The sequence below is a fragment of the Lynx canadensis genome, chromosome C1 (genome assembly GCF_007474595.2).
Source record: "Lynx canadensis isolate LIC74 chromosome C1, mLynCan4.pri.v2, whole genome shotgun sequence".
Lineage (NCBI taxonomy): Eukaryota > Metazoa > Chordata > Mammalia > Carnivora > Felidae > Lynx > Lynx canadensis.
The window spans coordinates 185,053,136-185,067,191 of record NC_044310.1 but is presented as its reverse complement, the minus strand read 5'-3'; the positions used below and the strand labels follow the sequence as shown (position 1 = coordinate 185,067,191).

General features: G+C 38.2%; 1 protein-coding gene across 2 annotated transcripts in view; it reads left to right on the top strand.

Annotated features, from left to right (window-relative positions):
- Positions 1-14,056, top strand: part of SATB2 (SATB homeobox 2) — a 203,128-nt gene that overhangs the window by 118,796 nt on the left and 70,276 nt on the right. For both annotated transcript variants that reach the window (XM_030327422.2, XM_030327421.1), the window contains one exon: positions 9,052-9,524. In XM_030327422.2, the coding sequence (XP_030183282.1) occupies positions 9,052-9,524 (473 nt within the window). The remainder of the gene's footprint in view (positions 1-9,051; positions 9,525-14,056) is intronic.

The following is a 14,056-nucleotide window of genomic DNA, read 5'->3' as shown; positions in this document are numbered from 1 at the left end:
TCATGTTGCCAATGGGTGTACATGCCTCGTGCAAGCGTGTGTGCACATACAAATAGAGCAGCAGGACTTCTCTGTAGGAAAGTAGATCTGTCCTGACTCAAATCCTAAAATTAATAATAACCACATGCCCCCAGTTGGGCATTTTAGCAGAAGCCGTGGAACAAAGGCTTTAAGGTCCCAAAGACATAGGTTTGAATGTGATTCTTTCTTTAATACGTATGTGATATGATTTTTTCTGAGCTTCAGCTTCTTCAATAAAGTGGCCATAATAATATCTGTGTCATACTATTGTGAGAGTTCAATGACAATGATATGTCCAGGGCTTAGGTCAGTGCCTCAGCTACTGTATAAAAGGTAGGGCTTCATGTTACCTGAAATGCCAGTATGTTGTAAAAGAGGTACATGAGCAAGATAGATATGAGAATTTCTGCACTCATCATAAACATTTTCCTATAAAGGAAATTTATTAAAAAGTATTTGTGACATATTTAGGCCCTGAGAAGTTGACTTTGAGTTATGCAGAGAAAGAGAAAAAACTAGGTTTTATTGGTCATGTGGTTTGTTTGTTATGTTTATGAGGCTCAGAGCCAGCAGCTGTAATCATTTTGAATATTTCTAAATACTTATCTACATTTGGACAGCTATTCAACCTTGAACAGATCACCTGACCTCTCTGATATTAGTTGGGATCATTGTCTCAAAATTGGGCTCCAAGTTTTGGGGGCTAAGGGGTTGGGGAGCAAGGAACTTGGGGTGGAGGTTTGGAAATCCGAAGCAGTGATATATTCAGGAATATCTTTTGTCTACACTCCAAGGTTTGGGTACCAATTCGAAATTATCAACTTGATTGGCAACTTTTCTACCAAGAGTGTCAGGGGCAAACCTGTGTCATACCTTTATAGAATCAACTCCAGAGTACTTTCTGAGTTGAAGGAGTCACAGAAATTTTGCCATTCCCTCCACCCCGCTTTCTTTGGCTTATATTCTTCTACCCAGGGCTTTTAAGAGAGGTTCTAGGGAATACTGGAGTGTTACCTTATTAGGGAATCTATTAGCACTCATTCCTGCTAATCCGTTTACATTTGCATAAGCATCTTAATAGTTTAAGGAAAAAAATCCATAGGCCAGAAATTCCAGAAATTTCTCAGTGCAAAACCTTTTACCCAATCCATTGTATGCTTTCTAAGTATGGACAGACCCCAAGAGTTATTTCACAAAAGCAACTGTGTTAAGGTTTGCATTAAAATACGAGGTTCATAGTTCTGGAAATTGTATCAGTCTTTTAAGCAGTATTGGTAGATAAACCTGCAAGAGCAATACTACATCTACCATGAGTGTCACTACATAAACTGCTATTATTCTTGTTGCAATAGGGAGTTTGGCAAAGAGAGATGTCTTAGGAAAGTCTTAGATTCTTGCCATAAAGAGTCAAGAAGCAGAAGCAGGTATTCTGAGAAAGGGAATTATTTTGAAAATCCTAGCAGCAATTCTCTTTAAGACACTATTAGGTAAGTAACCTGGAAGGTTGCTTTAAAACCAATTTGCAGATAATCCTCCCTATTTTATAGGTAATCTCAATCACTCAGGAAGTTAGAACCCAGGCCTTAAAAACCCCAGTTTACTCTGACACCTATCCTATGCCATCTTGCTGTGATTGACAGGTGTCTGATGTATGCTGATCAGACACCTCTCCTTTGGCTTTTAAATTCTGAGTATATTTTGGGGCATTTAGTCATGGAGTATATTTTGAATATTGAAATTTTACTAGGTTTACTTTACATAACATCTATAGCAAATAGACATAATAAACACAATGAAATACAACTGAGAGAAGCAGTAAACTAAAGAGGAAAACTTCTGTGTGTGTGTGTGTGTGTGTGTGTGTGTGTGTGTGTGTGTTTAAGTTTGGACATTTTCGATGCCTTTTTATTCCCCGAGAAATACAAATAAGACATTAAACATTTGCTTTTTAAAAATACTGTAGAACATATATTTTCCTTCTTTTGGTTGATGTAAGTGTAACATGTACACATTTAGAGCATATTTTATTCCTTAAGTTTTTTTTTTCATTTTTTTATATTAACTTTTGAAACTTAAAGCTGTATTTGCGTAGCATTTCTATAAGTTTAATTTCAAGAATTGTGAGATTATATCATTTTATTTCCCGTCTATTCTTCTGCATCCCAATTTGAAGGCCAGAATATGAACTATTAAGCCTCATTTGGAGAAACTGAACAGCAACATATCCCTGTGTATACGGTGGGAGGCCATGTGATTCTGTATTGATAATGAATTCTTTTGAAGTATAGGAATTATTTTTAAAAGTGATATGATGTAACATGGCATAGTGACTTGAAAACAAGAGAAGATTGCATTTCTTTAGGTGACCTTTGAGAAACAGCAGATGTTTGTCAGCGTGTCTTAATCAGGAAGTTTTGAAATGGGAAGCCTAATCTGTTAATCATAATTATACAGAGATTTTCTGAAACTTACAGTAGTGCTTTGACAAAGATCTTTCACATAGATACTGATCATCTAAACTTTACTGATACAATTCTGAGATAGTAATATTTTTCCTGTGGTAAGACTGATGTCCAGAGAATCTCCACCTTGCCCCACAAGGAGGCCCCACAGCTAATAAGAGGTATGGATTTGAGTACAGCTTTTTAATACCAGGTCCAATCAGGATAACATTTATCATCAACCAAAACTAAAGATTTTTCACAGATAATAAAATTTTTTAAATGGTTATTTATTTTTGAGAGAGAGAGAGAGCATGAGCGAGCATGAGTGGGGGAGAGGCAGAGAGAGAGAGGGAGACAGAATCTGAAGCAGGCTCCAGGCTCTGAGCTGTCAGCACAGAGCCCAACGTGGGGTTCGAACCCACGAACTGTGAGATCATGACCTGAGCCAAAGTCAGATGCTTAACCGACTGAGCCACCCAGGCACCCCAGATAAATTTTTTTAAATGCTTATACATTTATAATATAGTGAATGTTAAGTAAGATTAGAGGAAAAAAAAACAGGACAACAGACTGACAGTTAATAAGTGTCTGGTGTAGTAGCCTCAAAGACAACAGTATAAAAGCAAAGACAACATAGAACAGTGAGTCTCAAACTTTAGCATACATAAAAATTACCCATCTCAAAAGACAATCAGGGGCACCTGGGTGGCTCAGTTGGTTGAGCGTCCGACGTCGGCTCAGGTCATGATCTCAGTTTGTGAGTTCGAGCCCTGTGTTGGGCTGTGCTGACAGCTCAGAGCTTGGAGCCTGCTTCGGATTCTGTGTCTCCCTCTCTCTCTGCCCCTCCCCTGCTCACACTCTGTCTTGCTGTCTCTCAAAAATAAATAAACATAAAAAAAACAATCAGTAAAAACAAAGATGATATAGATGTTGGTGCTTAAACTTTTGTGATGTAAGAATCATTGGAGAGATTCTGATTTGGAGCCCATGAATTTGTATTTCTAACAGTCTTCCAGGTGATAAGGATTTTGATGGTTCAAGGACTATACAGCAGAGACCTGAAATACACAATGTATATAAAACATAAGTATATATCAGGGATTTGTTATAATTAAATACTTGACTTCCTGGATATAACGTAAAATCACTTGAAATAAAATGAGATTTTTGCGGGGTGCCTGGGTGGCTCAGTCAGTTAAGCATCAGACTTCGGCTCAGGTCATGGTCTCGCGGTTCGTGAGTTCAACCCCCTTGTTGGGCTCTTTGCTGACAGCTCAGAGCCTACAGCCTGCTTCAGATTCTGTGTCTCCCTCTCTCTCTTCCCCTTACTCTCTCTCTCTCTCTCTCAAAAATAAATAAACATTGAAAAAATGAGATTTTTGCACCAAATATCTTTTAATTGTAATGCAGATTACTCCATGGGAGGAGTGTGACTTTCTAGTCTGTGAACAACCAGTCGCAGCCAGCAATCATGGCCACTAAATAGCTACTGTTCATATGGTGCTCTTGGTTAGAACATCAACTCTGTGAACTTGGGGAGGCTTTAGGAACCCCTCCAGTTCTAAAGCAGGACTACAAAGGGCTTTCCTACTTCAGAGTTAAATGGAATCCCAGAAGCTCAGGGAGTGGTTAGATAATGGTTTCGCATTCCCTAAATTCAGTCCCATAAAGCTCAGAGGAATCTGTAAGATATCCTAGAACTCTGAGTTCCTCAGAAACCTGAGCTGACTCCAGATCTGAACTGTTCACCTGCAAGGCCCCTAGACGGAGACCCTTTCCCACAGGTTAGAAGAGCTACAGAAAGCCTCTCAAGCTACCAGGTATAGAAATATTTCAGCTCCACTTGCCTTGACAGTTCTTCAAGCCACATCCTACTTAGAAACTTGAACTTGAAGGTGGGGGTATCATTCCTTCCCAGGCACACAGATCACCTTCAGGACTTTGGCAACAGTAGAATCAAATTCATTGTGAATTAAATTACAACTCTGATTCAAAGCCCTAGAAGTGGTGTGTTTTATGTCTCTTTAATAAGTAAGCAGTTTGGCTCTATTGAGAAGATTTTTGGTTGTGAATGTGAACATTGCTTTCATCATCAGAGGCAAGACTACCGTTTATCCTTCACTTTTTTTCAGGGTTTTTTTTTTTTTTTCCCCCATAGCTAAATATTGCAGACATTGAGATGGACCCTCAGAGCCAAGGTGTTGTCTCTGAGTTTGGTTTAGTTTAAGACAGACTTAATATTATGTTTCCTTAGAGTAAAGAAAAAAAACATAAAATCACATGCTGCTATTAGGTCTACACCTCAGCCATTGTGATTACTTTCAAATAAATTTAAAAAGAAAGGAAGAGAGGGGCACCTGGGTGGCTCAGTCAGTTTGAGGTCCAACTTCAGCTCAGGTCATGATCTCACGGTTCGTGGGTTTGAGCCCCACGTCAGGATCTGAATGACTGCTTAGAGCCTGGAGCCTGCTTCAGATTCTGTGTCTCCTCCTCTCTCTGTCCCTCCCTGGCTTGGGCTTTTTCTCCCTCTGTCTCTCCAAAATAAATAAATAAATGTAAAAAGAGAAAGGAAGGAAGAGAAAGGTAGAAGGGGAAGGAGGGAGGGAAGAAAGGGAAGGAAGGAAGGAGGGAAGGAGGAAAGGAGGAAGGAAGGAAGGAAGGAAGGGAAATAGAAAAGAAATAATGAATGTCCAAACTCAATTTTTAGATGGAGTCTTGTGCATTGTGATGCTCCTCTGACCCTTTTTTTTTTTTTTTTTAAAGCATTGTCTTTCACCTGCTGTGGCTTTAGAGGCTAAAATTATTATGATATTTTATGAGAGTGGTAGAAAAAAATGAAAAAGCTTTTCAAATTTAGCAAAATCTGTACAAATTTTTACTGAAACCATTTACTGCTCTGGTCAGTGGAGATGTAGCTTGTTGATGAGTATTTGATTTTAGGCATTCTTAAAAGTGAGGATGATGATTTTTTTTCTTTGTTTCTTTGTTTCTTTTTTTAATGTTTATTTATTATTTATTTTTGAGAGAGAGAGACAGAGACAGACAGAGAGAGAGAGACCAGGGGAGGATCAGAGAGAGGGAGGGAGAAACAGAATCCAAAGTAGGCTCTAGGCTCTGAGCTGTCCACACAGAACCCAACACGTGGCTTGAACTCAGAAACTGTGAGATCATGACCTGAGCTTAAGTCAGAGGCTTAACCAACTTAAGCCACCCAGGCTCCCTTTGTTCTTTCTCTCCTGGCTTTTATTTGTAGAGCTATCAGGGACTGAAAAACATTGACAAAGGTTCTTCATTTGACCAAATTTTACTCAGTCTTCTAAATCTTCTCCATGGCCCATCTGTGCATTTCCTTGTAAAATCCAGTTTGAGCAAGAACCCTGTTAAGTCAGTTTAACCTGAACCCCCACCCTTGATATCTGATCACCCCTCGATATCTAATTGGGTTCCTCGTCTCCTGTCATCCCCCCTCAGGTGATGTTTGAACACCCTGGCATGTTTTTGGCAAAGAAGCAGGTTAGGTCAGTTTAGCCAGAACTCCCCTTACTCCTGATGTTGCCTCTTAGTAATTTTCCATCCACCCATCCCTACCTTGCTCTTTGTCTATAAATTCCCATGTGTTATGCTGTTTTAGGAGTTAAACCCCTTCTCTCTCCCCCACTATAAATCCCATTGCAGGTGTCCCTTTACCTACTGCGATGGTCCTGGATGAGGTCTGCCTTACCACCTTTAATGAGTGCCATTGAGTATTTTTTTCTTTAACAACTTAAGGGGTATCTTTTGTCTTATAGGCAACGTTTTAAGACTCGTAGTCTGTGGGCAGTGTCTGGTTTTCAGAAATGTTTTGTTTGGTGTTTATTGCAAATGGATTTAGTTGCCAATGCTTGAATAATAGGCACTATAATGTAATAATCCAGATTTTCTATTTTCTTGAAAAAAAATCTGAAGAAATGACAATATGAGAAAGACAAAAACTGGCTGAGGCAAGGTAGTGTCTGCTTCCTCTGGACGGGGCAGGCTTTCTCTTCCCCTTGTGCCTCTGCGGTTGGCTTCTCTGGCTATTTTCCTCCACCTGGAGGTGTAGGCCTTTGCCTTTGCAATTCCTTCATTGTGGTTTTCTAAGTACTTAGTACTTCATGGTGTTACTACGTGTCTGTAAGGACACTTCCACAGTCCGGTTTTTAATATATGAATTTCTAAGGATCTGAGAACTCATAAGAAAAGGAACATACTATGCAGATCTTGAAGGAATATGGAATGACATTATTCAGATTCGTATTGCACCAATTCATACAGGTTTCTTGGAGCTCTGACGTTAATGCTTAATTGTGTGCATATTATAACACTATAATTGTGTGTCAGTAGAACTTTTTGTTAATGATGTGATTTAGATATATTTCAAGAAAGTAACTCAATCAAAGTTGAGTTACTCAAATCAATCAATTAAGCCATTGAGAAATGAAAATACTGAAATTTTGGAAAATTAGCTTTTGGTCAAAGAATGCATGCTATAAGAGGATGGTTCTATATATAAGTAGAAAAAGAAATGGACAACAGTTTTACATCTTAAGTACCTGAGCACATAATTTAGCATTTTAATTTGCCTTTATTTTGGCTGAATTCAAAAGGAATTAAACAAAAATGAACCAAGTGTCTACTAGGGCCAAGTATTTCTGTCTATGAAGTACAATTTTACTCAGAAGCAGTCCATGGTTTCTGCACTTCTTTTAGTAAAGGAATCCTAAGAGTGATTCCTGTTCTAGGCAAACTGTGTTAGATTACCCTTTGAAGGCTCTCGACCATGTGCTGGTTTGGTTTTAAGATTGTATACCTTAAAGTTTAATTATACAATGACTGAAAAATGCTTACGTTTAAAAGGATAAGATTAACATAATTTGTTCACCTTGAACGATGTGAAGGAAAGGTGAATACAATGATATGAATTACATGGAAAAGATTAAGTTAGCAATTGAGACTTTAAAGAAGTCTAAGGTAAACTTTACTTACTTGGGGTTCATAGGTAAGTTAAGCAATCCTTTGCTTTTTTAAGCAAAGCAGTAATAAATACTGTATATGTCTCAATATAAGGTGATCCCAAGACACTAATGTTTATTTCCCAAATGAGAAGTTTTGAATATATAAAATAACCATTAGGCATATGGAGAATGGTCAAATATTACTTATATTTTAATGTATTAACTTCCACCTACGTATATTAAAATCACATATTACATAGAATATTAATTAAATACTACTTTTCTCCACCCTTAAAGTTCATGTGATTTGGCACTCATGTCTCTGCCGTTACAGAACCCGTGTTTGGAGTCACCTGATTTTCTAGCACACACCATTTCTGTGAAAGTTCTTTTTGAGACTTAGTACTTTTTTGATAAAAATATGATTCTGACACTCTAAACCATATACCAAACTACAGCATCATTTACTAATAATGGGACAATTATTTTAAAAATTTGTCCCTGTGGGTGACTACTTCTGATTTCCAGCATGTAACCATCTAAAGTAGTGTTCTTTAAAGTCTTAATAGTCTTTTGCATGATCATATCTAACATTTGCAACTATAACAAATAATTACTAAATCTGTTTGGAATTTTTACTTTAAAAAACAGATACTGTTAAGTTACATCTGCAAGGATTTAAAACTAGGAATGATGGAGGTTGTTTCAGCTTAAATGTGTTTTCTCCAAACAAACCTTTGTTTTACATAATAACATAATACAGAGATTTAGATAAGGATTTAACTATGAGGTGATTAATTCACTCTTTCCTGGGAAATATTCTTGGGAGAGGAAAAAATTCTGCCTCATGCTTGAACATATATGATACTCACTTTCTTTTGCTTCTGCCTTTCCAGGTTATTCCTTAAATCTTCACTAGTAAAGTGCAATAAAATGTAATAAGGTAGCTATCCGGGGGGTAGCTTGAAAAGTCAAGAAGATGTTATAAATATTGTTTCTAACTTATCCTTGTACATAGAACAATCATTAACATATCCAATTTTTACAGAATATTCCTATACCAAAGATAGCAAGTGAGTAGATAAAAGGATATACTTCATGGCACATATTTCTATGAATGTTCGCATAGTTGTATAATACTTATTGTGTGAGATTTTTATTAGGAGATAGCAGTTAATTTGGCAGGAGATGTTGTCCTTGTCATTTCCTGATAACCATGAACTACACCATTAACCACAAACTACAGAAGATGAGAACAGCTGGTGTTTTTATAACAGAGGGTGATGAGGGAGATGAGAGAGCTTGGGAATACAAGAGGATTTAGAATTGATCATGCTTAGTGGTTTCTGTCTTAGTTATTCAATAAAATGCCTACTTTTAGGAACTGAAGAAAAATGAAGTAGTAAATATTATTGCTTTCATATCACCTATGAAAAAATTATAACATTTTTCAAGGAAGGAAAACTCACTTCTACTCTTGGGCTTCCAGCTTCGTATGAAAAAAGTTTATGTCATTAATATACCAAAAATATGATAATTTTGTACTGCATATATTAGCAATAAATTGCACCAATGAAAATAATGATGGATTTTCATTTTTTATCTCTTAACAGTGGAAAGAGTGGAACGAGAAAACCTTTCAGACTATTGTGTTCTGGGCCAGCGTCCAATGCATTTACCAAATATGAACCAGCTGGCATCCTTGGGGAAAACCAACGAACAGTCTCCTCATAGCCAAATCCACCACAGTACTCCAATCCGAAACCAAGTGCCCGCATTACAGCCCATCATGAGCCCTGGTCTTCTTTCTCCCCAGCTCAGTCCACAACTTGTTAGGCAACAAATAGCCATGGCCCATCTGATAAACCAACAGATTGCCGTTAGCCGGCTCCTGGCTCACCAGCATCCTCAAGCCATCAACCAGCAGTTCCTGAACCATCCACCCATTCCCAGAGCAGTTAAGCCAGAGCCAACCAACTCTTCTGTAGAAGTCTCTCCAGATATCTACCAGCAAGTCAGAGATGAGCTGAAGAGGGCCAGTGTGTCCCAAGCTGTCTTTGCAAGAGTGGCATTCAACCGCACACAGGTATGCTTAGCATTGCACATGATAGTTGGTGGTTGAAATGATACTAAGGACAGAATTGTGACATCTTCTTTATCTCTTCAAAAAAACTTTATCGATCCCAGAGCACACATAATTAACTAGTAATCCTTAGCTCAGGAAATACTTGATACGTGCATAGCCATAATTAATTAATTTCAGCAAATAATGAATATCTGTGAACCCATCACCCAACTCAGGACCCAAAACGTTACCAATGCTTTGGGCCTATGTGCTCCTTTCTTTCCTCATCTTCTCATCTGCTTTTCCCTGGGTGTAACCCTGATTTGAATTTTGTGGTTAACATTCACTTGTTTTTTAAAAACTAGTTCTAAAACTACTTCCGTACGCACAATCTATTTACTTTGTTTTTGAACTGTATAAAAAGAATATCATTGTATGTCATAATTTCTATAATTTTTTAAGTTTTTCAAATACACAAGTTAGAGTTGAGATATTGATAAAGTGGGGGTGGAGGAGATACCTGGGTGACTCAGTTAAGCATCTGACTCTTGATTTCAACTCACTTCGTAATCTAATTGTTCATTGAGGTTGAGCCCCGTGTCAGGCTCTGTGCTGACAGTGTGGAGCCTGCTTGGGATTCTTCTCTCCCTCTCTCCTCTCTCTCTGCCCCTCCCCGCTTGCTCATGTTCTCTCTCTCTTTCAAAATAAATAAACATTAAAAAAAAAAAGATATTGTTAAGGTGGTAATGAATAATTTACTCATATTTTTCATATTTTGAGGTAATTACATGCCAATATAATACCAAGCAATAAAAGATAAATAGTTTATTTATGTAGATCCTTCTATTGAAGGACCTCACCTCAGAGTTTCTGATTCTATAGTCTGGGGTAGGACCTAGAAATTTGCATTTGTAGCAAGGTCCCAGGTGATTTCTGATGCTGCTGATCTGGTAGCCATATTTTGAGAACCATTAATTTGGTCCTTACATGAGTAACAAGAAAGTAAAGTGCCAATCTCAAGGACGGGTAATGACCTAGTAGTAAAAAAACCCAAAACATATTCAGATAACAAAAGTGTGAAAGTAAGGTGAGTGTTGTTAGGAGAATAATGATGGTTGTAGTGGGTATCTATGGGGAGCTGGGGTAAGGAATACTTATAGTAGGATGAATATAGTGAGTCTTGAAGAGGGACAGTAGGTTTAAATTTGCTCACCCCTACTAAATGCAAGGAAGGCGCTAAGCTCATGCAGATGCAAGATGAAAAGATATAGGCAAGCACCATATGTAAATACCTGACTGAATATTAAGTTTCTGGGGAGTTAGACCTTGAAGGATACATAGAATTAACGGCAAAGATGGAGAAGAAGGGTACTTTAGGCTAAAGGAATTAACAAGAAAAGTGCTGAGTCAGGCATGTGTGGGAATAGTTGGTAGTTGATAGCAAAGCTAGATAATAAAACTTAAACAGGGAAATAGATCAAAAAAGGTCTTAGGGCCATGCTAGGAACTTTGAACCTTATTTAATAGGCACTAGAAGCCATTGAAGGTCTTATGTAGGAATATGCTATAATCCAATAATCAGAATTGGACCTTAGGAAGATCTTTTTCTCTTTCATGATAGCGAGAAGGTAGGAATATCATTAGAAGGCAGCCATAAATATCCAGCTGAAATGGTGTAGAACTTCTGAACTAGGCTGGTGGTGGTGGGATAGAGAGTACAAAATCAAGAATTGTGGAAGTAAAATTGACAGGAAAGTGCAACCACCTGAATGGATAAAGACGGATGGACAATAAAGATAATGCAAGGTTAGAGCCTTGTGGCTGAGAAGAAATCTGTAATTATTTAGAGAGTCAAAAAGAACATGAAAGAGATAGTTGGAATAAGTTTAGTGATTATTTTGGATCAGGCTATTTTGACTCCGAAGTGCTGGCAGATTTTTCTCCTTCCTTTCCATTCATTTCCTTCATTATCCTCCTTACTTCTCCTTCTTCCTTCCAAAATGTTGATTATCTATTTTGAGAGAGGTGGGGAGGGGCAGAGAGAGAAGGAGAGAGAAAATCCTAAGCAGGCGCCTGCCCTATCAGTATGGAGCCTGATGCAGGGCTTCAAACTCACGAACTATGAGGATAATGACCTGAACCGAAATCAAGAGTCGGACGCTGAACCTGACTGAACCACCAGGCACCCTGCACTGGCAGATTTGTTCAAATGAAGGTATTCAGAAGTCATTCAAACTATGAGTTTGGTGCTAAAAAGAGTTTTTCAGGGTTAGAGAAAGATTAGAAATTTACCTGACAGAGCCTGAGATTTTAGAGAGTTGAGGGAAGGAAGAGGAGAAACCATCACCACTACTCCACAGGAAAAGAGGTAAAGAAATGCAGTAGAGAGGGAGCAGGTGGAGAGGGAAGAATAGGGAGGTAGTGGTGAGCTGGTGAGAGTATACAGAACATGAATAAAGAGTTTGCAGAAGGAGACTTGTCCTTGTGAGCAAAACTAAGACGTCTGGGCATGACAAACTTGAAACCATGCCATGAAATTTGGCAATTGGTTGGGAGAGACCTTTGGCAAACCTAGAGTGTAATTTCATTAGAGTGAGAAGGCAGGAGCCAGAATTTAGGAGTTGAGGAGTGACTAACTGTTGAGGATACAGAAGCAGGGGCTGCAAATTACTCTTTCCAAAATTTGGTGTTGAAAAGGAGGTCAGAAGCGTGTTGACAGCTTGAATGTGATAGGGAGTCGATCTGAGATAGAAGGAATTGTGAAGTAGTAGTTTGGGATCTCAGCTGAAGTTAACAGGCATGAACTAGTGATGGAACCAAGCACTGTGGTTTGGTAACAGTCTTCAGGAATGCTGGAACCAGAGGAGTGGGAGCAGGGAAGAAGCACAGTGGGATGGTTTGAGGTTTGGTGCTGAAAGATTAGGTGTGGCAGGAGACCAAGAGGGTGAGATCTCCTGTCCCCTTGACTTCGCTAATTTACGCTTTCTATTATTGACAGACTCCATTTACAGCATTTGAAAATGGAGTTTGGAGGTCCACGGAGGTCTGCACATGTTCCAGATAGCACTCTATGATTTCTTTTTTTGACTCAAAGTACTAAAGCAGCGTTTGTGTGTCCACAGTTATCTGAACTAGGGTTATGAAAATTCTGGTGCTTTTGAGCCAGTGTGTTACATGTTATTGCTAAATACAAAGTGGAAGGATGCATCTTTTAGTCTTTATTTTGTGTTACATGTGTAGTTGTGTATGTATGTGTGTGTGTGTGTGTGTGTGTGCATGTGTATGTGTGTGTGTTCTTTCATGTATCGTTCATGTGCATGAATAGGCATTTCATAGCTAGCCAACATTTTATTGGTTATATATACAGTTCCTTTGGCTAAGGATAAAATTGAAAGCATGGTTGTATTACTCTGGATTTTTAGAATCAAATACAGTATATATTTTATCCAATAGCATGAAGCCTGAGAGAAGACTCACAGAGAGGCTAGACAAAAGACAGACCTTAGACCTTGTTGGTGTGAGAGAATACTCTGCCAAGGCCCTAGACCTCCTGGAGGTACTGTCTTCTCCTCCACAATCCTTTTTGTCTATTTTTATGGATTAATGATTTTTCTTTGGCATTGCCATCGTTCAAGTGCCAAGTTATAAAGGTCTAATTGAAGCATGGAACACATTTATTATTTTCCTCCTGCCATTAAATTTGTAAGATGGCTACACCCAGAAAGGAACATTCACTTTCAATCAACATGAGCTTGAGTTCATGGGCCAGCCCTTGAGGATATCAAATGGAAAATGCATAGGAACTGTATGAGTATTTCCTTTTAAAATTCTGCTTTTAATTTGGGAAAGCTTTTCATCCCTCTGGGATCATAACCTGTTGTGTATAAGCCCAACCTAATCAAGGTAGATGGTATTGACAGAATGACATAGTTGAACTCAAGCTGGAGGTCAGCAGGCAGATTGTTTTTGCTGTATATACTGTAGTTGCTAACAGCAAGGTTGGACAGCTGGGCTTCACCAGCAGTATCATTAAGTGGAAAACATGGTGTACTGTGCCCCATGAAACCAACCATGGATTTTCCAAATGTTAGGCTTTTTTGAGTGGAATCAGACATTTATAGGTGATATCATGATTTGCCAGCTATAATAAACAAAAATTAACTTTATAGATAACAACGTAAATGAAGTATTAATTTTTGGATAGAAAGGAATCTCACCATTTTTTTCCTCAAAGCAAACAGGATCAGAACCATTTATTTTAGTTGAATACCTAAGGCCAATATCAATCTTGTGTCCATTTGCTTTAGTGAGATGTAATATACCTTCAGTACACTGAGTATTTCCTAGAAATAGTTCATGATCTCTATTATTCATTTATTATCAAATTCAATAAAAAGTACTTTTGTTTGTCATCCTATAGTTTGTATTTCTGGATTTGTGCTCAGTGATTGGACCCTGAACAACTAGTAATTAGAGACAGTGTGTATGTGTGTGTATAGAACAAATCACATGTATAACATTCATAAATGAAGCTAAAGCTGGAAAAAAAAAAA